The sequence below is a fragment of the Bidens hawaiensis genome, unplaced genomic scaffold (assembly GCF_021521415.1).
Source record: "Bidens hawaiensis isolate Kalapana, Puna unplaced genomic scaffold, B.hawaiensis_p1.1 tig00005680_1, whole genome shotgun sequence".
Taxonomy (NCBI): Eukaryota; Viridiplantae; Streptophyta; class Magnoliopsida; order Asterales; family Asteraceae; genus Bidens; species Bidens hawaiensis.
Genome location: NW_027491370.1, coordinates 161,308 through 189,100, shown reverse-complemented (window position 1 = coordinate 189,100; position 27,793 = coordinate 161,308). Strand labels below are relative to the sequence as shown.

The following is a 27,793-nucleotide window of genomic DNA, read 5'->3' as shown; positions in this document are numbered from 1 at the left end:
TTTAATAATTATAATTGTTTTATATGCTATGACATATAATTCATGTTTGATTTCACATATAACTTATATCGAATATGTAAACAATTTTTTTATTAATATTATATTATTTTTACCCATTGTAATACATGAGTTACTAATATAATTAAGGATAATAATTCTATGAGCTGTTATAAAAAATAATAGTTTCTATAGATCAAGCGGCTTAATCAAATTTTGAAAGCAACATCGGACATCTTTACCTTCCTCATACATAACATGTCATGCTATAGATTCGGATTATGAATATCACGACTATCAAACGATTAACAAGCCACAATGTTTGTTATATCATTAGACATTTGCATGCCCTTAGAGCATTCATAGCCCATTCCCTACCGTATATCCATATATATCATATAATTACATTAAAAATCACTGCATTTTATCTCTACTGTTTAATTAAATAATACATTTTATACCTTTATCATTATATTTTATTTCTCTTCTACTCACAGCTACTTTCAAAAAATATTAAAAAATTATAAGGTATGTACAGTGAATCCCCAGATTTAACTTTCTCATATAACATTTTCTCCCTCATCTACTCACAACCACTCATAACCATATCATATAATTTACAAATCACCCTCACATTATTTTAGGAAACGGGCTGAGAATGCTCTTGCTAGATTACATCATAGAAGTGTCGTTAACATTGTATATAAAGGATCTTTTTTGGTCACTCTCAAATCCACATTATGAAAATAACGACTATCCAATAGTTAACAAACTACAATTTTTGTTTTATCATAAGACATCTTTCATCCTTGCTAGATTACAATAATAGAATTGTCGTTAACCTTGTTCTGTACAACTTTTTGGTCACACTCATATTCTCCCAATAAAATCCTATCTGATGAATCATTTTATGAATAGACATAATAATCACAACGGATATGTTATGCATAATTATACAAACACAACAAAAGATTTATATATCCAGATGTAGTTTGGTTTGTGTTAAATGTTAATTAAAACCAAATGAATTGATGATAAAAAAAAATTATATATTATGCATACAACAACACATGGAAATAATATTTGATAAAAGAGTTTTGTCTTTTAACATGACCATTCTCGATAATCGTTAAAAAAATTTAGCCGAAAACGAGAAAACATTGAGCCTTTAGTAAAAAGAGTTTTTTTTTATTGATTTTAAACAATTAATTTTTTTAATGAGGTTATTAATTATAATTTGCGTTGTGCAAAATTTTTACTTTTTATTTATATATGAAAATGTTTTAATGAATCGGGTAATTGAGTTTAAACATCAACAATACTTAATATTTTTCTTCGAAAAGAAATATATAAACTTTTAGTTTTTAAAAATTTCGGGCTTACCGAAATAATCGCCCCCGGCGGGTAATATGGGTTTGAGCTTTGCTTATCGTGGCTATATTTATAGATAGTTTTAACTAATAAGTAATGTTACCAGTTTAAGGTTGACTCGGTCTGAATGTTATTTGCTATTTTATATATACATATACATATATACTTTTTATCTAGTTATATGAAATATTATACTATATTTTATTTTGAACACTCTCTCAAAATATTGTTCATGTAATTTGTATATTCAACATTTACCATATTTTTTCATAACCAAACCACACCGGACCATTAGACCATGATCAATCGTCTGAATGCACTCTTCATACCATAGTCAGTCATATGGATCAACATATTTTTGAGCCAAGTCAATTGATACATTAAATTGCATTAATGATTGTACCACATTATTGAGTTGAGGTCGAACCAAGAGCGAGTTGCAACTTTCAACTTTGACATGAGAGGTTGCTGCAAGTTCTAAGTTCAACAATGGTAATGATGCTAGATTTGGATGGATGGATTGAGCTGGGGAAGGGTGAATGAGAAAGATATGTTCAATTACGGAAGTGACGATCAAGTGTAGAATTAGCTAGCGATGAGTAAGAAGAAGGAGAAGGTCAAGGTGAAAAAGTAAAAGAGTGAAAATTAAAAGAGACCGAAGACCAATGGAGGATAACATTTATAGGCTAAAGACTTGGGAACTCATGTAATTGACTATCATAAATCCTACGTGTCGTTCTCAGGTTGTTCCTCTCATTCTCTAAAGCCACCAGATTGCTTAATTTCTTATTGAAGGCTTCTCATTCATTTGACCCGAAATCACGGGTATGGGTCTTTCCAAATTCAGATAGTCTTTAAATGGGTTATATCTCATTTATTTGTGAAACTCTTTCATAATCAAACAATACTTTTCTGCGGGTCATGGGTCTCACCAAACCTGAATAACCCTTAAATGGGTTATAACATCTCATTTATTTGTAAAATAACCCCTTAATCATCAAAAAATAAATTTCACGGGTTATGGGTCTTACCAAACCCTAATACCAAACCCTAATAGCTCTCAAATGGGTTATAAGATCTTATTTATTGGTAAATATCTTCATCCTCAAACCCTAATTTAATTTATCTTCTTTACATGTTCTCCATTCTTGGTCTATCATCTCCATCGCCAGTTAACTTTCGATACTACCCGCCATCTTTAACTACATCAACGTCCCCTTTTTCATTAGACAAATATTTGTGGTCATGTTTGTTCATTTAAAAAACCAACATGTTCGTGTTCGTGTATTTTTGTTCGTTAAAAATCTAAAAAACCTACACATCTCAATTGAAAATACCCAAACGCAAAAAAATATATAACAAACTAATATATATGTATTAAATTAAAACAAACTACGTTAAAAAATAAAATAAATTATCATAAAATAGCAAAACGATTAAAAACAAAAACTTAAATAAACTCCCGTAATACGGGAGGCTCAAACTAGTCTATAATATATATAAACGAAAACCCAAAAATCCTAGGTGTCGCGATATGGTCGCTTCCCCTTTTTTGGAGTCACCAAATTTGCTTGATTTTTAAATGGAGGCTTCTCATGCATTTGACCCGAATTCACGGGTATAGGTCTTATCAAACCCATATATTTCTTAAACAGGTTATAACGCCTCATTAAATTAAAAACTAATCTCACCAAATAGTTGATATAATAATCCTATAAAGTAGGGAGATAATAAAAATTAATATATGATTTATTTAAAAAAAGATATATATTATTTATAATTAAAAAACCAATTTGTAGTAAAAAAAATATAAACGGGTCTTTGGTCTCATCAAACCATATAGCCTTTAAACCGGGTTATAACATCTCATTTATTTGTGAAACAATTCATCATCAAACCATAAGCATATTATTAACTTTCATACAATAAAAATGATAAAAATTCAAAAAATAAATATATATTAGAAACAAATAATATAGAACAACCCCCGTAATACGGGGGATAAAAACTAGTTTTTCTAATATATATTTACAGGTTCATGTATAATTTTTAACACCAAAGGTATTCTTATAAGCAAATTATCTATCCTTTGAGATAGACATATTATTTGTCTATATCTTACTTTCCTAAACATTATCAATAGCTTTGCAATACATGAGATTCTACCAAATATGATTGTTGTTGCTGTTACTAAACTCTTTAAATTTAAACTACAAATTACCTTATATTCATTATTTGGTTATTATCGTCATTGTATGACAGTGTTAAATCATATTAATGAATACTCAACATTTTACTAATGTTTTTATGACTGAACTGGTCCAACCGGGCTAATGGAGAACTAAGCACACAACTTGTTCGGTTTGCACTTTATGAACCGTTGTCATAAGAACCAACATGTTCATTAGTTGTGTCAGTTCAACCGACAAAGCTCGTTACTTTTTGGACGACAATACTTAGTTGCGATATGTTAATTGCTCATCGAGATCAAACCAATAATGAGTTGTCGTCTTCCAACTTTGATTGTGGCTAACACATAGGGTCTATTTGGTATGAGTTAATAGAATAAACGAGAGAATATAATGGATGGGGGAATTGAATAGACAAAAATGAAATTGATCATAACTATTCCATTGTCTTTTATGGTTACCATATAGTAATAGGAATGATATAGATTATTATTTTATGCTGTTAGGTAGGCAAAAAAGATGGAGGAATAAAACAAAATTGGCGGTAAGTGGCGATGGTGATTATGGTAAGGGTAATGGTGGGTGGTGGTGGTGGGAGGCGGTAAATTATGGTGGCTGGTGGTCGACCCAGTAATGAAGGGGCGGGTGTGGGTGTTAGCGGTGGTGGGTCTGTGGCGACAATGATGGTGGTCTGCACACGGAGAGGGTGGTCAGTGGTAGTGACGGGCGGGTGGTGGAGGTGATGTAGGGTGAAAGATGGAATTAAATGAAAAATAAAACAAGTAGGGGTGGATATAATGAATTTATGATGTTTTAAAGAGAATGGAATAAACAAAGTAATAGGTGATTCAGTTCATTTAGTCTACCGAACACTCTCATAAATGAATAGGAACTTGGAACTATTAATTACCTTTTGTTGTTGTTAGGGGGTGTTTGGGATTCCTTACTTTTACCGTCCGAAAACTCGTTACAGTAAGACCTTATTAGCATCAGATTCGAACATAAAACCTTGTCTTAAATCTCCACTTCCTCTCCTATACCAGATAAGCAAAAACTCATAGGATTTGAACACAAGTTCTAAGTTAGTTAGTTAAATTAAAATATATAGATTAACTAACTAACTAACGCTGACAGACAAAGTGTAGTTAAAATGATTTATTGAAATAAATTGTTGTCGGACTCTAGTCTAGTAATAATAAAGTAAAGTAAAGCAGCAAGAATAGGAATAGGATAGAATGGGTTACGGGGGGGGGGGGGGGGGGACGGGGCACCACGTGATGGATCACCCATCACGCGTGGTGACCTTCTCCACACCGCCGCCGCCCCCTTGTCATGCGATAAAGATGGGATTTGCGTGATAGCTATCACGCTTGATGAGTGGTGGTTTCTAAGAAATTGTACCGTTGGGATGTAGCCGTTGGGAGGAGGGGGTGTTTAAATAAAAAAAAACAATATAAAACCAAAACCAAAACATTGGGGTTTTGGATCTGGGTTTGGTGGGAGTCGGGTCGATCGGAAGGTGGTGGTGGTGGTGGTGGAGGTGGTGGGTCGGATTCGGATCCGTCGGATGAGTGTTCGGCTTCGTCGCTGGAGGATGAATTGGCGGGCTGGATCTTTCGGATCCGACCATTGGTGGTGGTGGTGAGATTAGGGCTTGTGAGAATTTGGGGGAATTGGTAGAAGGTGGTGATGGTGAGTGTATGTATATGTATATGTGGGTGTATATATGTATATGTGTGTGTGAGTGTTGAAGGCTATATGATATGTTTGGGTTGTGGAGTATTTGGGCGGAACACAAGAGAGAGTAGTGGAGTATTTGGGGTTTTAATTTTTAACTTTAAACCTGCTGTTATATCACTTATATGATATGTTTTGTATTTATCTTTTGGAATTTATACTCTACCTCCACATGGACCACATTCTTCTAAAAACATTTTACAAAGGTAAACACGATAAACACAAGACATCGGACAAAAACAAAACAAAACAAAAACAAAAAAATTCCATCATACACCACCACCCTTATTAAAAAACCATCACATGTGATAGATTTGAGGTTTATGATGTGACACTATTTGATTGGGTGGGGTGTGTGAAGAGTGATGCCACCACATCCACCGGAAATGTAAAAAGAATGATGAGTAAGTTTTGAGAGAGAATAGAAGGAAGAAACAAGGACCGTGGAAAATAAAAACATATATGTTTGATTACTTACTTTCAAAAGTCCAACCCAACCAAAAGAAAAGAAAAGAAAAGAAAAGAAAATCCAGATAAATCAAATTCTCTCTCTTGAAGAAAGAGAAGACTTGTTCTTCTTCATCATCATCTCCCTCCCTCCATATGATATGATGATGACACAATAGCAACCACTTGTTTGTTTTCTTCTTCATCAACATTAATGGGAAACTGCATAACTTCTTCTTCTTCTGCTCCGTCCACCATCTCCGGCAATCCCAGCTCCAATACCAAACCTTCTTCCACAGCCACAGGTCAGTCAGTCCCCACCTTTTTTTATTTATTATTATTATTATTATTAATTGAAGTAACCCACCCTGTTATGTTATGTTATGTTATGTTATGTTATGTATAGGGACGTCAATTGGTACGAGTAACGGCGTCGGAATATCAACCACCAGCACCAGCACCAGCACCGTCAACAGTGTATTCTCTGGAGAGGTGTTGCCGGCGCCTGATTTGAAGGTCTACACCTACTCCGATTTGAAGGCCTGCACCAGGAACTTTAAGTCTGATATGGTTTTGGGCGTCGGAGGTTTTGGGACTGTCTACAAGGGCTGGGTCGATGAAAAGACAATGTTGCCCTCCAAGAATGGCACTGGCTTCATGGTCGCTATCAAGAAATTGAATCATGAAAGTGTTCAAGGCTTCCAAGAATGGCAGGTACCTTTCTTTCTTTCTTTCTTTCTATATATATATATATATATACTTTCTTGATTGTTAGATAGATTCGGTACATGTGTATTAAATGTGAAATTATGATGGTATTTCTTGCTATTTCTTAAATGTTTGCATCAATAGTATGTTTCCATCTGGCTTGGTTTTATAAAACGCCTTGGGGCCTTATGCACGTTCGGGTCAAAATTAGGCTTTGTAAGAAGCTCATATGTAAAAACATCAAAAGGGTCAATGTTTGTCAAAAGTTGATCAAAGCTAGGGCATATAGGAGGCTCATATGTGAAAACAACCAAATTTGGTCAAAGTTTAGGCATGTAGGAAGCTCTTATGTAAGAACATATCAAAATTTACCAAAATTGCTCAAAATTAGGCCATGTAGGAGGTTCATATGTAAAAACAACCGAAATGTCAAAATTGGTCAAAGTTAGGCATTTAAGAGGCTCACATGTAAAACCAACTGAAATGTCAAAATTAATCATAGCTGGTCAAAGATAGGGCATGTAGGAGTCTCATATGTAAAAAACAACCAAAAAAATCAAATCGCCTCAGAAGTTGGTCAAACTTAGCCACTTGGGTATGTAGGAGGCTCATATGTAAAAACCGCCATAACAACCCAAGGGTCACAATTGGTCAAAGTTAGGCTTGCATGATACAAAGGATGATATGTAAAATAAATGAGAGATACACCTTCATGTTGTACATAAAGCTTATTTGGTTGTGCTTGCACCATGGATTTAGGGACTTAAGTGTTTTTTAAACCAATTCGTCTCGTTTCGTTTTTATTTTGTTTGTTTAACAGTTATTATACAAAATTAGAAAAACGAGTAGTTTGGGTTGACAAAAATGGATTTTTGGAATAAAATTGCAGTCGGAAGTGAACTTCTTGGGACGGCTTTCTCATCCTAACTTGGTGAAGCTACTTGGGTACTGCAGGGAGGATAGAGACCTTTTACTTGTATATGAGTTTATGCAGAAGGGAAGCTTAGAAAACCATCTGTTTAGACGTATGTGAATGTATTGAGTCAAAACTGTAAAATATATTCTTATCTTACTTGATCTTTGAAACTTATTACTTGGCTTGTTCATTGTGCAGGTGGTTCTGCACTTCAACCGCTTTCTTGGAATTTACGGCTCAAAATAGCCATAGGTGCAGCTCAGGGACTAGCCTTTTTACACAGTTCAGATGATAATGTCATCTATAGGGATATTAAGGCCTCTAATATATTGCTTGACGGGGTGAGACATTTTTTAATTTTTTAACTTTTACCTTTCTACTTTTGCTTATATATAATATCTTTCTTAATGGGCCTCACCGTTCCTTGATTTATTTCAAATCCTTATTTCTCTTTTATCCCCATGTTTTCAATTTGCGTGCACAATATGGGGACAAAAGAAAAATATGAGTGTTAGCACTGTAGGAACCAATGCAGAACATTCATTTTTTTGTGTATTTATCTAAGATTCTAACAAGAGAATAAAAATAAATTATGGCTATGTAAATATACTTGAATTTATATATGCATTTGTGCAGATAAATTTATGTGTATTCGTATGTTATAAACATCTACACACATGTCGATTCAATATAACCCTTTGATGAACACGAGCACGAAACTTGTTAGGAGGCAGACAAATGAGCTAAAGCAGGAAAATTAATTAATTAACGAGAAAAACCATCTAATCTTTTAGGATTATATCTTTCTCATTTATTCTTTAATAATAAATGAATGTCTTATACTTCTAATTGGTTCTCATAGTTATCACATTATTGTGGTTCTGCATTGAACCCCTATATATGTGTGGTTACTGTGGTATATGTATATGCTATTTGTAATTTGGTGGTTTTGTTGGTAATTGATTTTTATTTTATGACTATTTGTAGAACTACAATGCAAAAATTTCAGATTTTGGGTTGGCGAAACTGGGTCCTTCGGGTGGAGTGTCACACGTAACGACAAGAGTGATGGGGACGCATGGCTATGCTGCTCCTGAATACATTGCTACAGGTGACTTCTCTATTTTAAAAACAATAATAATATTAATGATGATGCCCTCTTTTTTATGCGGTTTCAGTGCGTCAATTTCGAAGTTGAAAAGTAACCCTCACTTAATTTGACTTTGTCAAATGTATCTTTTCCATTGTTTTAAAAGTAACCCTTAATTATGGTCTTAACTGCAGGCCATTTATACGTGAAGAGTGATGTCTATGGTTTTGGGGTTGTGCTGCTTGAAATGATGACGGGCTTACGGGCCCTCGACACAAAAAGGACGGGCCCACAACATAACCTGGTGGAGTGGGCAAAACCGTTGCTCCCAAACAGGAAGAAGTTAAAAACAATAATGGATGCGAGGATAGAAGGTCAGTACTCAAGTAAAGGTGCAATACTGCTTTCTCAAGTCATCCTTCGTTGCCTCGAAGGGGAACCACGAAAGCGGCCCTCCATGAAAGAAGTGGTGGATGTTTTGGAACAAATATATGCTATCAAAGCCAAAGGAACAACCTAAAATTTTATTTTTCTTTTTATTTTTGTAGCATGTTTACATTTTTTATTTAATTTTAGTGTTAGGGGCATCATAGCCCTTGACGCACGGGAAAGTTGTGTCTGCGAAGCCGCGTAAACAGTTTTTCTTCGTGGTTTTTTGTGTGGTTGTGTGGTCGATATGTACATTTTTTGGATCTATTTTTTTGTATATGTTGTCTTGTGAATTGATTATATATGTGGTTATTACAAGCGTTTTTGTAGAACACAATGTTTTGGAATTTTGTAATGATATTCACTCTTTTTGTTTGTACTGTGTTCTTTTAACGTAATTCATAATGCAATTGAAATTTGCAATCGGAAAGAATTGGATTTGGAATATGAACATAGGAATTCGAATTGAAATGAATTGGAATCTAATTATATTCTTGATGTGTTCGTTTAACAAATGAATTGGAATCTGTCACCATGACTTGGAATCCGATACCATTTTAACATGACCCCTTTCAACCTGGACCCAATGACCCGAACCAAATTAACCAGTTTTTGTATCGACCTGCTATGGCCCTAATCTCCGACACATGAGTCAAACCCGTCCGACCCGACCCATTGCCGATACTAACTCGTAATAACGTAAAATGTTCATTTTTTAAAATCAACAAACTCTAGCAATATTATACTCAAATTAAAGAGAATACAATGCTCGTTTTTAGGAATAATTTTCTAAAAAGTATTTACGTGTGAAAAGGTTATGACCGTTTAAAAGTCGTGGGGTAGCTTGTTTTAAATAAGGGGTAAATATATAACTATTCTATAAATTAACATAAAATGATTGAAGTTGAAGGCGGAAATATTATATAAAAGGAAAAAGAGCAGACCACGGCTAGCAAGAAACTTTACTCTGACCATCGAGGTTATTTAGATTTTCTCCTGAGTTAATAATCGTCATCATTAGTTTCGCCTAAGGCTTATCCGAACCGATCTAGGCTAAATTCTATATTAATTTAAGAAATCCTTAAATAAGGAACAATTATAGAAGCTTTTAAGAGAGGTTGATGGTTTGAATCTTGTTCGTGACAAAATGTCATGCGCTTGGAATCGGTGGTGGGCCAGATCACCAGCGATCGCGGGCATTGGTTGGTAGAGGGGTGTGTTAAAAAGAAAGTTATTTGTGTATAAAAGCACGCACGCAAGAAGCAAGTCGCTGATTTCATGGGAATTAAGTTGAAGTTGATGAATTGCCGCCTCCAAATATGTATCCTTGAAAATCGATCTCTCCATCCATATATTCATGTGGATTAATCAACACAAACATACAAACAAATTAGATAACTTCACTACCCATTTAAATACGATTAAATTTGAAGTGAAGCTTGTGAAAACTGACAGAAAGAATGGAAGACGAAAGACCATCCGGAGTGATTAGCAAGTTATTAGGAGGCTTAAACAGCACTATGAGAAGACTCGTCTTTGCAGTCATCTCATTGGGTCCAATCCCACAACACATTGCATTCATCATGGATGGAAACCGAAGGTTCGCCAAGAAGTGGAAGCTGGAAGAGGGTGCGGGCCACAAAGCCGGATTCCTTGCGCTTCTGTCGGTGCTCAAATACTGCTACGAGGTGGGAGTCAAGTATGTAACCGTCTATGCATTCAGCCTGGATAATTTCAACAGACGCACTGATGAAGTCCAGTATGTTATGGACATAATGCATGAAAAGATTCAAGGGTTTTTGAAAGAACTGGATATGGTAAACAGATATGGCGTAAGAGTGTTGTTTATTGGTGATTTGAACCGACTGCATGAGCCGGTTAGGGTTGCTGCTGAGAAGGCAATGGAAGCCACTGCTAAAAACACCAAGACTTATCTTTTGGTCTGTGTGGCGTATACCTCGTCACATGAGATTCCGCGTGCTATTTATGAAGCGTGTCGGGAGAAGAGTGGGTTGGTAGATGCACCGGACGGAAGCAATAATATTACTAATGTTAATAATGATGTGATAAAAGTGGTGGATTTGGAGAAGCATATGTATATGGGGGTGGTTCCGGATCCGGATATATTGGTGAGGAGCTCAGGTGAGACAAGGCTTAGTAACTTTCTGTTGTGGCAATCAACCAACAGTTTATTGTATTCTCCAAAAGCTTTGTGGCCTGAGATGGGATTTTGGCAAGTGCTATGGGGGATCCTAAAATACCAGAACAATTATTATTATTTGGAGAAGAAAAAGAAGCAGGCTTGATTGATGATGGTATATGCTATGCCTTAATTTATTTATGGAACATTCATCATATTATTATTACTACTAGCTACTAAATCAGCTTATATATGAATGAAAAGAAAGTTAACAATCTATCAAATGTTCAATAGGAATTAAAATATGCTTCTTGTGACCACTTAGGCAAATCTCACATTGTTCTATCAAGTTCTGTCTACGTATATATGAGAGATACTGAGTCACAAGGAATCTTTTGTTTTAAATGCCACTGGCGTGTTTCGTTTGCGTTGATTCTGAAAAGTTTTCACTCAAGCTATTAAGGACAGAACAGACAATAATGAGTGGTATATATGAGGTTTAAAAAAAATCCAAAGTTAAACTTAAGTTAATATCAGCGCGTTTATGAAAACTAATATCTTTATACACATACGGTAAAATCTATTACATTAGGTCGGGAAATTGGAAAATCAAAGTGTAGATCAAACATAGCAAAATGTACATTAGACACAAAAACACTACTTGATAACTGATCAATGCATAGTTGAGGGTAACTAATGATTTAATGTACTCATATGCATCCGATTCGCGATGATATAAATAAAAGATGTTTACTACTTTTTCTCTACTAATCCATATTCAAGCATCATCATTCTTAATTCTTATGAAGAATGGAATGCATTACACAGGCCCTACAAACCTGATTTCTAACTATAAGTAGCTCACATAGCTTATAATTTCCTTACTATATTTGTCAACGCGTTGTAAGTACCTACAAATGCAACCAAAATCCCGACGAGCACAAGGAATCCAATAATCACCAACTCGAGTCTAAAGGTCTTGTAAGTGCCTGAGATCTTCAAGTAGCACACGGATGGAAAGATGATCGATGCCAAAACCATTAAAAACGCTCCAACAAGTGACATCAAATCCCCAAAGAAAGGGAGTGTCATGGCTACAACAACTGAGGTTATTACAAGTGTTGTTTTGATCAAGAGGCTAAACGTGAAAGTATTGAATGAAGTTAGAACGTGTTCTTCAATTGAGTCGACGATTGGTGTCACCAGCAGTGCATATTTAACTATCGGGGTCACCAACATGGTGAATATTGCCACTCGTGAGCTTGTTTTGTCGGTAGGAAGGCTCAAGGTAATTTGTGACTCAACCTTTGAACCAAACATGAGGTAACCTACAACCGCCATTGACGAGTAAGTGATCGCACAGAAAACAAAACACACTAGCAGCACCTGCATTTTAGATCCAATAACACCTTTATTATTTCATCATATATAGTTAATATCGAAATAACGTAGTTTTTGTAATTATGTTTAACATAAATCATTTAGAAATAAACATAAAAATCTTAGAAAGACATGAAAAAAAATTATCTTTTAGAAATAAACAAAAAAAATGTAGAAAACCTACACAATAAAACAAACAAACGTACACATAAAATATCGCTTATAGAAAATTAATGGTGGGGTCTACAGAGAGTAGGGTGGGGGCAACATTTCCTCTATCACGGAAGATAGAGAGATTGCTCGCGCTGAGATGTAAATTATAATATCCATATAACATAAAGTGTGACACGGAGAATCAAAGCAGCAACAAAACAAAAGGTACTAAAGAAAATAGCAGTAAACGACTAATAACACAAAATGATGAGAAAACTACATTAGTACAAAGACATGAAAAAACCTATGTGATGTGAAAAACAAAAAAGATGTTTGATATTACCTTTGAGAATTGATGTTTGTTTCTCATGGAAGTATACAAAGTAGGGAGAACCGGATGCACACCAAAACAGAAAGCATACAAGCCAACCGCCGAAGGCATCCCGTTCCAGTTTACCAATGTACCCTTTCCCTGAAACCCGACACCATCAAACATACCAACCCATAAGACCGAGCCTAACACGATCAAAGATGCTAGGACACCGGTTGCTGATATATACGAAAGAATTCTCATATTATTCAACCAAACGGTGGGGAGTATGATGGCCGCGACAATAATAACAAAGCTTTTCTTGCTACTTACATGAACCCCAAAAATATCAAAGTCCATATGTGGGAACAAGTTGCTTAAATTATCGCCTTCCATGATTAAAAAACCCGTAGCAACTAAATAAAGCTCCACGTTAATGATGACTAATACTATGATTCTACCGGTTTTACCAAAGGCTCGATCTCCAATGTCGGGATAACTTCTTATTGTAGGATCAGTATCCATGCATCTGTTAATAAGTAAGCCGGTGTAGAAGGTTGAGGCGGCTAATGTGAAAAGCAGTAGCAAGCTCAACCACCCTCCTGATGCCAATGCGTATGGAACCGTTATGATCCCAACACCTGATCAATATTGCAAAACAATCAACAGTTAACAGTTTTGAATACAGAATGCATACTGTATATATGAATGGTTATTAATAATTTAAAACCTGATAGTGCATTGAGACCATTGAAGCATGTGTTGGTGAAGGAGGAAGTGGCAGTAGTGATTAGGTGTTGGTTTTCTGGATCCATTAAAGTTTAGAGATGGACAGGAAGAGATGCATGCATGAATAATATTGATATTAGTATTAATTTGCAAATGACCAAGAAGCATTCAATGGAATTGGTCTTGTTCTTTTTCATAGGAACTGAAAAATAGCAATATATATAAAATTTTATTGCAACACCTACGTGGGCCGAAATTATAACTAAAAGTAGAAAGATTTTAGTATTTTATAAGTGTGATTTTCTTTACTCAATTTGGGGTGAATGATTTGGTCTACACGTTAATCACATGATTAATAAACGGGTTCAGTCTGCTTAACCCTTTTGTGACATGTATAAACTTATCATGTTTAAACGTGTCATGTCATGCAACCCGTGTTTATGATTTTAATGTCATCAAGATATAATTTGAATGATCGCCATTTACTTGAGGACCAAATGAGAAGTCGTAATAAACATTGATACGAATGAGGAACCTCGAAAGATAATAAAAAACTATTATCTATCTTTATTTTCATTAACGAAATATATTTTATTTTTAAATTACGTTTTCTATTATTGAATAAATTTATTAATATTATTTACTTAAAAAATATGAAAAATTTACAAATGAAACCTAAAGGGAAAAATATATTATGGAAGGTGATGCGGAAAAGATGAAAGTTGTTATAAGAGATAAAGCCCCTGGATTTATAGGGATTACGGGGGCACCCACCCCTTCGCGTGACCGGTTGCACCGCCCTAGCAGGACCTGGGGGGGCTAGCCGCTTGTGGGGACAAGGAGCAACACCCCTAGCTTAGGTTGCGTTTGGATGGTTAAAAGTTGTATAGAAAAAAAATCATCAAAAGTAACTGATAGATTGACAGTCATTAGCAAATTTTACTAATTGATAGCGACATAGTCACAGAAGGTTCGTACAAACAAAGTTATTAAAGATCAATAGCAACAAGGTCGGTGGTAACAAAGTTACCGAAGGTCGGTACTCGGTAACAATTTGACAAAACAATTATTACAATATATTATTATATTATTGAAGGTTGGTAGTAATAATTGGCAAAAATATTAGTAGCAGCAAAGTTACTAGGGATAGTCTCCATGTCAAATGATAACTCATTCACCAATATCGTCTCAAAAGGGTACTTATGGACAATATATGGATTTCGTTTGACGAGATGGTGAAATAGAACTAGAACTAGCAGAAGAGTTTAGATTTTATTACGTGGGTGATGGTATTCTCTTTCATTGTTAGTAGCAGCAAAGTTAATTTCATGACTCAACTTGCAAGCTAGTGGAGTTGATGGACCAAGGTTGGCAAGTAGGTCAAGGTTTACACTTATTCCAAAAAAGTTGATTGGCGAACGTCATCCAACCACGTCCTTTTTTAAAAAAGATAAAAGTACAACAGCCTTAGAAGCTGAATACGTCACAAAATCAAAATACAACTACATATTATGTTTACCATACAAAATTAATGTAGTAAATAAATAACACTACCAAAACAACATAAACACTTGTACCAACCTAACCATTTCCTTTTTCCTCTCCTAGTAATTATAATAAACTCTGCATAAACAATTCTCTACTTAAAATTAATACATGTCCAGACTTTATTAAGTGATAAAAATCTATCACAACTGTCGTGTTGGCTGTTACTCCCAACACTGAACAACAAAACAGTTGTAATCGAATTTTAACACCTAATCTGAAGTTTGGACATCTGAGAATCCAGTTTCTGAACATCAGATTCAGATGATTTGTTGAGCCAGGGGTGCTGCAAACACTGCTGAGCAGTGGGTCGTTTTTCTGGTACAAAATCAAGAATGGGAATCAAGAAGTCTGCAAAGTCACGTGCATCATGCACACTGAATTTAAACTTGTCAGTCAGCAAGCATGTGAGAGGACAGTGTTTCAATCTACGGATCCGTTTGAGGTCACCATATCTGTCAAAGTAGTCTTTCGATCGAAGCCCTCCAACGGCTATCTGTTGTTTGCCAGTTATCAACAAAACATACAGATCATCGTAAAAAACTACTAATAGACTGCTGTTAATTAGTTAGTTATTTATTACCTTTCGTGGCATCTTCCCGAGCATCTCCATCATTAAAGCAAGGTGGTCCTGTAATCATTCCAGATCACAAAATCACAATAATATCTAAGGGTGTTCATAAACTGTTAAAAACCTATAAGCGTTTGGTTGTTTTACCATTTTGGCCATTAATGAAAGCAGAAAAAACACTAAATCTAGCCATTTTCAGTTAAACGGGCAGAAACATTAATGTTAGACAAGGCTGTTCAAAAAGCTTGCGGCTCGCTTGAAACTAGCTAGTTTAGATATAGTGCAAAATCTAAAAAAAAAAAGTGATACGACTCGAGCTTTTGATGAGCCGAGCCAGCTCGGTTTGTAAACGAGCCGAGCCAGAGCCCACCCTGGCTCGGCTCGTTTACAGCCCTAAAGTCAGATACGACTAGATGTAGCAATCGAGTAACCGGTGTATCCAACCCGAAAGATATTAACCCATTCATAACTAAACGGGTCAAAGTTGCTACTACCTCTAGACAGAAAATAATCTATAAAAACGAAATTCCAAATACCTCGTCTTGGCTAAAAGTTTGTCCGGTTTTGGGGGCAAACATCATCTCACCAGTAGCAAGCTCAAACGCGGTGCAACCAAAGGACCACATATCAGCCGAATAGGAGTACCCCGACTGCAATATAACTTCAGGTGCTCTATACTGCCTTGTTTGAATCTCATCCGCATTCGGCATGTTACCCCAGCACGCATTACCAAAATCCACAACCTTACACCTAAAATCAATCCCATCAAGACACCTGTCATCCTTGGTAACGGGCCGCACGCCTCCCAACGAAGCCCTTCTTGCAGTTATCCTAGCAGCCGCCTGTCTAGCCCTCTGCTTTAACTTCCTCTCGATAGCATTAACGACCAGCCCACCACCATTATTCACACCCCCCTCGGGTTTGGTAAGAATGGGGCATGTTTTAGAGCGAAGCGGGTCGTCTGAAGGGTTTATGGTGGAAACAAGAAGTATGTTCTCTGGCTTTAGGTCGGTGTGTATTATACCAAGCTGTCTGTGTATGTAATCTAGAGCGGTTAGTATGCATCTGCAGATGTCTTTGACTTTGTTTAAGGGAAGGCCTTTGTAACGATTGTATTTGATTAGTTTGAGAATGGTGTCACCGAGAAGTTCAAAGACCATGCAGTAGTGGTGACCGTTTGGGCCGGTGTGGTTGAAGTGGTCTAGTAATCGTATTACGCATTTGTTGTTGTCGGGGTCGTGTTGGGTTAGTGCAGAGAGAATATTGATTTCGTGTATGGCGGATTGAGCAAAATCAGGTGCGCTTTTCTGGATCTTGAGGGCGACGTATTTCTGCATTATGAGTTGTGTAACAACACAATGTCAGATAATGAAATTTAGCCAAATACACCATTCAATAATTAGTCTGCAAATCCTAGATTTAAGTAAGTACCATACATTTATACTTTATTAATACACTAGTTTGAGGCCCGTGTATTACACGGGTAGTTCTTGAAAATACAATATTTAATAAATAAACAATAAACCCGTTAAACACTATTAACACAATCGTTGTACAATAGCCTTTAAAACAATTTTAAAGTAAAAGCTAATTATAAACATCAAATGTTTGAAAAAAAACAGGAATTAAATATTAAATAAACAAATTTTGAAGCATAAATTTTAAGAATAATAACTATTAGTTTATTAATATAAATTTGTTAAAAAGAGTGTGATTTAATATAGGAGTGACAAGTGGCAAAACTTGTAGGCTTTCATTAGAGAGTATATATATAGATTAGGAATGATTTCGCCTTTGGAAATAAGGAAAATTAAATGTATTTGGAAATGGGAGGAGATTATATATAAGTATATAATGAAATTAGGTAAAGAAGAAAGAAGAGTTACCAGTTGGGGGTGATAATAAGCAAGCCAAACGGTGGAGAAGTGGCCCCAGCCGAGCTTCCGTTGAGCGATGTAACGGCCGCCGGCGACTCTAACGGCGTGGTACCCTCTTTTCTGTATGAATCCAAGCCTTCATCCTCATCCGAAGAAGATCCAGATGACCATGAATATGCTGATGACATTCTGTATTTTGATGGACTGAAAAACAAAGTCAGAAGCAGAACGACTGTCCTGTTGTGTTTATTATTATTCATACACAGACACACGCTCTCGCCAGGCATCATACAACACACTATCAACTCACACCCAGCAATCATCATCGGAATCTTAACCACGTCCATCAGTTACTTGTCACTAAATAAATAATGATTTCACGGTTGTCCGCGCGATACAGCGAGAACAAATACGGTTGTTATTAATGGTTTGGTTTCAATTTCGGTTTTAATTTGGTTTTCGGTGACAAAAACCCACTACTAATGTTTAACTTAAAAACATCGAAATCGGATCAAACACTGTTACGTAAAATGCTAATTTTTTAACTAAAAAAACTATAGTAATATTATACTCAAATTAAAAAGAATATATTCTTGTTTCTAAAAAAAATATATTAACGTGTGAAAAATTATAATCATTAAAAATCGTAAGTGAAAGTTGGGTTAGATGTGAAATTAAAAAGAATATATGGTTAAAAGTTAAAGAACCAAAGTTGTAACTATGTTTAAGAAATTTGTTGAATATTTTCAACAAACCATTTTACCCATTTTCAACGTGCTTTGTATGTTGTACAATGTTAATTTGTAAATTTCTTAATCTTAAAGTGTTTTAATTTGTCATCATTTCATGTATTATATATATATATATATATAGTATAAATATGCAACTAGACCACCAGTGTGGTAGCGTTAGGGATTAGCTCAAATCTATTAGCAACATAAAATGTAAATTAAAAAAGTAACATTATATAGCAACATATAAGTGTAAAACCAAAAAGTAACTTTTCTTTACATAGATCTCACATCTGTGTTAGGGGTTTTTATCTTTGTAACAAGTAATAAGAAATAGGAAAAAGAAATTGCCTAGAATAATTAAATGATGGATTTGTGTACTAATTATTATTAATTAAAAAGTATAACTTAAACATCGCCCCACACTTGTGGTAATCTTCAACCCTTCACACCAACGCCCCATTTAGAACCCTTGCATTGTTGTGTTTCGTGCCAGAGTTGCCGATCTTACGGAGCTTCACGCCCCCTTCACCTCTCCCACAACATATATATATATATATATATAGGGTGATTTCAATTAAGAACTCATATGAGTTGTAAGAACTAAAGAACTCATTTTAACCATTGATCTTAATAATCAAGGGTTTAAATTAAATCTTGACTTTTTTGTATTAAAGGGGTGTTTGGGATTCCTTATTTTACCTCCTTATAACTTTTCATTAAGTTAATAAGTTACAAAAGTGTAACTTATGGAACTTTTCCTCTCATAATATAAGCAATCTCAAACATCTTATTACTTTTCAATAAGTTTATAAGCTATAAGTTGGTAAAAATAATCAATCCCAAACACCCCCTAAAATGTGGCTAAGATTAAATGAGGGATATAATGGTAATTTGTCTGATTCGGTCAGATGTAGTAGTGTTTGGTTTCAAAAGCTCACTGAATCATTCAGAAGACCCATGTTCTTCACCATCGGTCTCCCATGCCTCCACATACATACACGCTCTTCACCTCACGTCTCCCCTCCCCTTCCATGCTCGCTGCTATCCAGGTTCCATTTCTAGTTTTGATTCAATGGATTTCTATTCCATCCTCAATTGATTTAATCAATTTCTGGGTTCTATTTAACCAAATTTTTTTTATTGTTTGGATTGAATCGATTCGGTTTAATCGGGTCAGAATGGGTTGATTCGTTCACTTTGGTACTCTGTATAGATGGCTTTTGAGTTTATGTTACATACCATAAATCTATTTGGTGTTTTACACTTTTTTAATGTTGAACGTGTAACTTTCTTAGTAATAATGAATGTATGCATTGAACATACATACAGGAAGAAAATTAAATTGATGCTTATTTATACAGAGTTTGTATTCATCGCGATTATCTTCTCTGGTTGTAAAGATGATAAAGCCTTATGATGCCTATAGAGTGTTTGTATAAATGCCTCTCAAATAAAACCATGAATTTTAAAGGATTGTTGAATATTTCAATATTAGTTGAAAGAATATATATGATATTCTTGAATGCATGATCATACTACTTTCTGAATGAGTAAGAAAATAGGACTTTTGACCCATATATAAAATGGTTGATGTCATAGGACTTTTGATGAACTATGACAAGGGACGCACACGGCATATGGATCTTGAATGCATGATCAAAGAATCAAGACGCACTATGTGACAAGCTATGAGGTAAGTAGTTCGTAATTCTGGCTACTTTCATATAAAACTCGCTTATGTTTATAAGTTTTTATTCCATTTGATGAGAACTTTATGATGCGAAAAGGATAAAGCATAATAGATTTGTATTGTGATAAGTATCATAGGTGTTCACTACCTATGATTATTATGACTTTAAAAGTGAGTATGAGTCGTTTTGGCCCGTTTAGATTGTATTTTGATTATTATGACTCTAAAAGTGAGTATGAGTCGTTTTGGCCCGTTTAGATTGTATTTTGATTATTATGACTTTAAAAGTGAGTATGAGTCGTTTTGGCCCGTTTAGATTGTATTTTGATTATTACGACTTTAAAAGTGAGCATGAGTCATTTTGCCAGTTTAGATTGTATTTTGATTATTACGACTTTAAAAGTGAGCATGAGTCTTTTTGGCCCGTTTGAATTGTATTTTGATTATTATGATTTTAAAAGTGAGTATGAGTCGTTTTGGCCCGTTTAGATTGTATTTTGATTATTATGACTCTAAAAGTGAGTATGAGTCGTTTTGGCCCGTTTAGATTGTATTTTGATTATTACGACTTTAAAAGTGAGCATGAGTCGTTTTGGCCCGTTTGAATTGTATCTTGATTATTATGACTTCAAAAGTGAGCACGAGTCATTGGACCCGTTACATTTGTAAAGTTTATCTTACACAATCTTTAGGTGAGAATGACTTAACTATTATAGTATGGTTTAAATAATTAGTAACACCCGTTATGAGAAATTAAGGGCCTCGTTAGTTCACTAGTTGAACAACATTTGATTAAATCTTTGACTTGTGTTTAAATGAAGTGGAGATGTTACGCAAAATAAATCTTCTATTTATGAGTCTACTATTTGGTTTTAGGTTTCGCAACGCAAGGAAGAGTTATATGCAAGAACAAATGAGTTTGACACTTTGAGGACATATATGGCCCGAACAGTATTTGCCACACAACTAATTTCAAATGATTAAAATTAAAATTGTATATGGATTTTGGTATGTTTCCATGGATTTTGTAGGAGTTATGTATAATTTGGATTTTCTATGATATTTTGTATTTTTCTTATATAATTATTCATCATTTAGTACAGTCGATGCATTTCATTCAACACAAAATATTCATAGGGGTAAAATAGTCATTCAGCACTATCATTCAGAGGTCCAACCATACAGCACTTATTGGTTCAGCACTGACTGATTCAGAGTCACTTAACCATTCAAACCTCTTAATGGTTCAGCACTTAATGGTTCAACATTTGTCAAACAGCCCCTAAGTCCATATGGTCATTTTTGAAATTTATCATGTGTCAATTATTTTTAGATAAATCTTATCATATCCTTTGATAAAAATGAATGTGTTAAATTATGGTTTTTATTTACACATAAATAACATTAAATTTATTTAAATAGTAATATTTTATGAAATATGTATTTTATGTAATATTTATATTTTGTATTGTGTAATTTATTTACCTTTTCACCCTTTTATAAGAAATGTAATTGATAATTTTACGTAACTTTGTTTATTTCACTGATGGGTAATTAATGTAATATAGTAATTTGTAATTGATGTAGATGTAATTTAGGTAAATAATGTAATTCGTGTAATTGGTGTAGATGTAATTTGGCTAATTTATGTAATCTGTGTAATTGTATAGTAATTGAGTAATTTGTGTAACTGATGTAAATGTAATTTCGGTTAATTATTTTACAAATGTTTTGTTTTTATTATTTAAAAAGCTGGTCAAACTTTAAATTGATTTTTTTTATTCTAAAAATTGTTTGTTTTTTTCATTTTTTTTATGTGTTCATAGTTGATGGTTCTTCTATATTTAATGACAATATAAAGAAACGGAGATCAAAATGGTTTAAGTTTGGTAATTTGTTATAATAGGTTTTGGGGTATTAATTAAAAAAAATAACTAGATTTAAAAGAGAATATATAGAATAAATTATTGATTTGAAAGATTGACTTATTTAATCATTGAAGATGTGTTGGTTGTGTAATGACAACAATACCCTTTAATCCATTAAAATACATTTTTAATCCAACATCATAATATTTTATTTATGTTTAATCAAAACCACAAAAAACCAAATAATTAATTGAATATGTGGCTAGAATTGGTTCTTAAAGTTCTTAAAACTCACAATGTTCTCAAATTATCCCTCCCCATATATATATATATATATATATATATATATATATATGACTTAGAGCATTCTCAATTCAATCTCCATCTCCATCTCCATCTCCATCTCCATCTCTATAATTACACTAAAAACACCATCTTTTCTCTCTCATTTTTTATAAAATTATATTTTTTTTATACTTTTATCATTACATTTTCTCTCTCTTTCACTCACAACCACTTTTAAAAACATAAAAAAATTATAGAGGTGAACAGTGTGAATCTCTAAATTTAACCATGAACAGTAATATTTACTCTCTCCTAATCTCACATTCACTTTTAATTATCTCTAAAAAATAGAGAATCTCCTCACAAAATTTGAAGAATGGGATGAGAATGCTCTTAGGAGTGAATTAGATTGTTAATGCACATGTATGCGCACACACACTCACACATATATATGGATGATTTTTTTACGACCCTTCTCTAGTTGTAAAACCTTTAAGAATCACCTCTACCACTAGATATATATATATATGTATATATTACTCGGGAACTTGTATTAGTCATTTGAGATGTCATGTTTAATTCCTTTTACTTAAGGAGTTAAGGTGGAGGGTGTCGTCCGGCTTACATCACGTCTAAACCTCAACCCTCCCAACTAATGTTTTCAGACCCGGACCGGACATCGACCCGAATGTCTTAGCGGGTCACAGGTCGGACTCAGGGGCGGACCCACATAGGTCTGATCGGGGTCCCGGGACACCGATGTTTTTTAAAAATTACTTAGAGACGGTATATTAAATTTTGTAAGGACCCCATAAAAATTAATACTTGGAACCCATACTATTAGGATTGAACTGGTACAGTGAAAAGTCCCTTGTTTTACTTGTGAGAGGTTGTAGGTTCAAGCCCCACCATACTCCTTTTTTTGTTGTTTTTTTAATATCCTAGTCTTAGTTATTCAGTTAGGGTATTTGTGCTTTTTGTTAGTTTCTCTCATATAGTCATTATCACCATGCAACATATATAATGTTAACATGGATTTTGCATATTATTTTATTATTTACCTTGTGTATGTATATTATAATTAATCATTTATTTGTGTTAGAGTTATTTTTTCATGTTTTGGTCAATTATGTAAGACCATATATATAGATTACGTTCATGTTTTTCGGGTATGAATTAAAAGTGTATGTTTCATCTAGTTTCTAATTTAGATTCTTTCTACTTACTCGTTTCCAATGACACCATAGTTCCGTGTTTTATTATGTTCCTCACCTCGACCCGACCCGAATAACGACCGACCCGAAAACTTTTGTAAACCGAAAAAATTGGGACCCCATTGACAAAAAATCCTGGGTCCGCCACTGGTCGGACTGGCCCGGGAGGTCGGACCGGTAGTGACCCGGATGGCGTCATAAATAAAAAATATATATAAATAATACTAATAATAACCAACTTCCAGTACAATGTTGAAACCGACGAGTTCAATCGGTCATAACATATTTTTAGAATTATATAGTAATGTTTTTTAATGACGTAAAACGATAAAAAGATATAAGAATGATATAATTAAAAAAATCTAGTCTTAAAAGTACCCTTACAAAGAGAGAATAAGAATTCAGGTAAGAACCTGTTTTCTTCTTTATTCTTTTACTTGACCTACAACTACCCCTTAACAAACGATCTGGATGGTCAAAATAACATAAAAAAAACACTGAAATAAAGAGAGAAATGTGTCAGAGATATTTGACTACCCTTACAAACTTTTGATGAATAATATACGAAAATACTCTTCATCTTTTACAATACATATAATCTTCTCCCCATTGAAGTGTTCACACTCAGTCTGTAACTCTCGCAAAAATCGGGAATAAAAATTCAGGTAAGAACCTGTTTTCTTCTTTATTCTTTTACTTGACCTACAACTACACTACCCCTTAACAAACCCCTTAACAAACGATCTAGATGGTCAAAATAACATAAAAAAAACACTGAACGAAGAATAAAATATTAAAATAAAAGGACTTGCCGGTTCACCAGGCGGTTTACCGGTTCCGGTCGAGCCGAAACATTGATATGAATTCAATCATTGATGCAAACCTGTAACACTGATTTCAATCTTGGTTTCTTGAACAATTGCCTGGATTAATCTCTGAATCGTGAATCACTCTCAGATAAACCTATTTGCTGTTGGAAGTAATTTCAGACTCTAAGTCACAAGTCGGTGAACTTGAGGGACCAATATTGACAAGTAGGTCATAGTGGTTATGTTTCCTAATTGTATTGTAATTATAATTGGTAATGTCTTTGATAGCAAGTTAGGTTAGTCCTATATAAACCAAGTTAAGGTTAGACATTATATAAGGTGGTGAGAGATGTAACCGAGTTAGGGTTCATCTAAATACACACACGAGATGTAACCGAGTTAGGGTTCATCTAGATGCAACCGAGTTAGGGTTCATCAAGAGTCAAACCGAGTTAGGGTTTGCTAGAGTTGTAATCAGTTTTTAGAGTGAGATTTTCTAATTAATATAAACGAGAGTTATTCGTTTAATTTGTGTGTTGATTATCGATACGGGACTTGATTTGCGGGTTACACGCAATGATTTATCGGATAAGACAGAGATTTTCTGCACATGGAATTGAATTTTGATTGTGTCTGTGAATTGAATTGAAGAACCAGAGAAGAAGTAATTGTCTTCTCTGTTCAATCTATTCGATGGATTCAGAAATTTTATTATATAGGGATTAATAAACACATATTAATATATAATCCAAATCCATTCCCCTATGAGCCCAAATAAATTAATTAAAAGTCCACTTAACAATACACTTAAGCCCAAGTATACAAAGCCCAAATAACATTATTGTTAAACAAGTCATCACTCCCGCATCACCTAACTCGTTTAATCTCTAACGTTATTTCCTCCATCGACAAGTTAATCCAATAACACTAAAATAATCAACAATCCTCCCCTATTTTAGTGATATCCATGATTAACTTAACCATCGTCACCGAAACGCAAACGTATGCATAAATGAAAATGTCCTATGGATTAAGTTTTCATCTTAGTAAATTACACGATCCAAATATTTGAATATCGGGGTGTCATACGGATTGAACCTTGCTATCCATTTGAATACTTGTAGGCAAAATACACATACGTTTATAAATCCAAATTCCACTCGACACAATATTTTACTAGCCTGTGTCCTAATCCTTCAAAGAATATATCAAAGCTCAAGTCCAAAGCTTATTGAAGCAGCTAAACTTCATATTCTTATAGGTAGTTCATTATTCTCGCACCCGCACTGCAACTTATCAGTGAACTATTAAGAAGCTATACTTCAACCTACTTTATCTCGCGGTCCGAACACAAACCTTGGGATGTTTATGATAATGTGTTCCAATATCTATATGACAACCTTTCCGCATTGAATTCAGCATCTAACGTTGTATTAGATGGGAATTGGGTGTCTTGACATATGATATTGACGCTAGACTGTCGCTATCTAGTAAAAAACAATTAAAATCAGTTCCTAATCATCTAAGCAAGCTAGGGTAAGTATGGTGTCCAACACAGGGAGTATGTGGTCAATGTAAATCGTGCAAACAAGTTTCAGTATTATGAAGTAATATGTTTTAGTACTGATCACACAAGCAATTAAGTTTGTTTTAATAATGATTAATCAAATTCACAAATTCAAGCAATTAACAAAGATGAATCATCCCATGGGTTCAAGAATGTAGTTTAACAGTTTCTCATGCAACCTAACCGATTAATTATCATAGATTGACTAAAAACTGATTAACAAGTTAAACCTTAGGCACCAACAATCGCTAACACGCGACACTGGTGCGAACCACCGGGTGAACCGGCAAGACCTTTTATTTTAATATTTTATTCTTCGTTCTGTGTTTTTTATATTATTTTGACCATCCAGATCGTTTGTTAAGGGGTAGTGTAGATGTAGGTCAAGTAAAAGAATAAAGAAGAAAAATGGTTCTTACCTGAATTTTTATTCCCGATTTTTGCGAGAGTTACAGAGTGAGTGTGAACACTTCAATGGTGAAACGAATATATGTATTGTAAAAGATGAAGGGTATTTTCGTATATTATTCATCAAAAAGTTTGTTAGGATAGTCAAATCTCTGACACACTTCTCTATTATGTCTTTTCGAGGAGTTCAATCGGTCAATGTTGAAACTAATATACGAAAATACCTTAGGCATTGTACTGGAAGTTGGTAATATACGAAACTAATATTTTAAGAATATTACTATGTAATTCTTAAAATATGTTATGACCGATTGAACTCCTCGTTAAAGTTTTTAGTTTCAACATTGTACTGGAAGTTGGTAAACCTAACAAACTTTTTGATGAATAATATACGAAAATACCCTTCATCTTTTACAATACATATATTCGTTTCACCATTGAAGTGTTCACACTCACTCTGTAACTCTCGCAAAAATCGGGAATAAAAATTCAGGTAAGAACCATTTTTCTTCTTTATTCTTTTACTTGACCTACAACTACACTACCCCTTAACAAACGATCTGGATGGTCAAAATAATATAAAAAACACATAACGAAGAATAAAATATTAAAATAAAAGGTCTTGCCGGTTCACCCGGTGGTTTACCGGTTCCGGTCTTACCGCCCAACGCGGCCCGGTTTTTAGAAAACCGATATATGGTGCGAACCGGACCGGAATGCACAGCGGGTCCCGGTTGAACCAGCCGGCCCGGTTTGGGTTTCAAAACACTGCTCCCAACGGATGGCAGTCACACCATTCCATTGGTCTGCCATCCTGTCACACATCTCTCTCCCACACTCACATCATCATCACATCAATCTCCTTACCTCAACTCTTGTTAAAGCAACTATGGTGTTATTTGTTTCCTTTAACATCATATGTTATTGTTTTATGGGGATAAAAAGAAGAAAAACATGTTTCCTTGTAAAATGTCATGTAAGTTCAGGGTAAGGTGAGATTATAGCAAATCTTACCATTATTTCAGGAGATAGATACTACGCTCTCACTTCGTCTCTCAACCCATTTTTTTGCATGTAAAATGTTATAGGTCCGGATAACATAGAGTGTGGCTAAGGTGATATTAATTAAAAAAAGAGACAACTTGATAAGGTGAGTGTCAATAATACAGTAAAAGATAGTAAAAGTGTATATCTATTGAAAGTACGCATAGGCTTTTCTAAAATGTCTTTATGTCAAGACAGACCTAAGTAAAGGCAAAACAAATGCAAAGGAAAGGCTAAGGTAAGATGAGATTTTTTTGGAGAAATTAGCACTCTGGTCCTAAGACAAATTTATGACAAAAAATATATGCTCCCCTAAGAGTCAATAACTTTGATCCCACGACTCTATGTACTCATATATCTGATTATGTCCCTGTAGAGTTACAAGTCTAACAAGTCCTTATCATCCGCTCAAACCATATCAATTGAGATCTACCTCTTCTGCTTCTCCTATTCGTAATTAGGGTAGAAAGTTTTCACTAGTTTTGTAATACGTCTCCTTCGTACATGAGTATACCATTTCAATCCTCATCCATTATTTTATACAGGATACATGTTACTCTAGGCTACACCACCATCCATGTCCCC

The 27,793-nt window shown here is 34.5% G+C and overlaps 2 protein-coding genes and 2 pseudogenes across 3 annotated transcripts; 2 read left to right on the top strand and 2 right to left on the bottom strand.

The window, feature by feature from the left end:
* Positions 1–5,914: 5,914 nt before the first annotated feature.
* Positions 5,915–9,256, top strand: LOC143630501 (putative serine/threonine-protein kinase PIX13). Its single transcript, XM_077099494.1, has 6 exons — positions 5,915–6,046; positions 6,148–6,455; positions 7,339–7,474; positions 7,564–7,706; positions 8,353–8,476; positions 8,650–9,256. Exons 1-6 carry the CDS (start codon positions 5,956–5,958, stop codon positions 8,973–8,975), a joined length of 1,128 nt encoding a protein of 375 aa, XP_076955609.1. The 5' UTR covers positions 5,915–5,955; the 3' UTR covers positions 8,976–9,256.
* Positions 9,257–10,335: 1,079 nt separating this feature from the next.
* Positions 10,336–11,247, top strand: LOC143630485 (dehydrodolichyl diphosphate synthase 6 pseudogene; annotated as a pseudogene).
* Positions 11,248–11,660: 413 nt separating this feature from the next.
* On the bottom strand, positions 11,661–13,708 carry LOC143630502 (amino acid transporter AVT1I-like). The gene is made up of 3 exons (XM_077099495.1): positions 13,598–13,708; positions 12,901–13,508; positions 11,661–12,410 (listed from the first exon to the last, which is right to left on the bottom strand). The coding sequence occupies exons 1-3, from the start codon at positions 13,680–13,682 to the stop codon at positions 11,895–11,897; spliced, it is 1,209 nt and encodes a 402-aa protein (XP_076955610.1). The 5' UTR covers positions 13,683–13,708; the 3' UTR covers positions 11,661–11,894.
* Positions 13,709–15,048: 1,340 nt separating this feature from the next.
* On the bottom strand, positions 15,049–17,777 carry LOC143630484 (uncharacterized; annotated as a pseudogene). Its single transcript, XR_013153173.1, has 4 exons — positions 17,599–17,777; positions 16,249–17,043; positions 15,725–15,772; positions 15,049–15,637 (listed from the first exon to the last, which is right to left on the bottom strand). The product of XR_013153173.1 is annotated as an uncharacterized LOC143630484 (transcript).
* Positions 17,778–27,793: the final 10,016 nt, after the last annotated feature.

What these genes read in the sequence shown, in the direction of transcription:
- LOC143630501 (XM_077099494.1), top strand. Translation starts at nt 5,956, where the DNA reads ATGGGAAACTGCATAACTTCTTCTTCTTCTGCTCCGTCCACCATCTCC. An exon ending in ACCTTCTTCCACAGCCACAG is followed by an intron (nt 6,047 to 6,147) that starts GTCAGTCAGTCC and finishes TGTTATGTATAG; the next exon opens with GGACGTCAATTGGTACGAGT. An exon ending in AGAAAACCATCTGTTTAGAC is followed by an intron (nt 7,475 to 7,563) that starts GTATGTGAATGT and finishes TTCATTGTGCAG; the next exon opens with GTGGTTCTGCACTTCAACCG.
- LOC143630502 (XM_077099495.1), bottom strand. Translation starts at nt 13,682, where the DNA reads ATGGATCCAGAAAACCAACACCTAATCACTACTGCCACTTCCTCCTTC. An exon ending in TGGTCTCAATGCACTATCAG is followed by an intron (nt 13,509 to 13,597) that starts GTTTTAAATTAT and finishes AATATTGATCAG; the next exon opens with GTGTTGGGATCATAACGGTT. An exon ending in ACAAACATCAATTCTCAAAG is followed by an intron (nt 12,411 to 12,900) that starts GTAATATCAAAC and finishes TCTAAAATGCAG; the next exon opens with GTGCTGCTAGTGTGTTTTGT.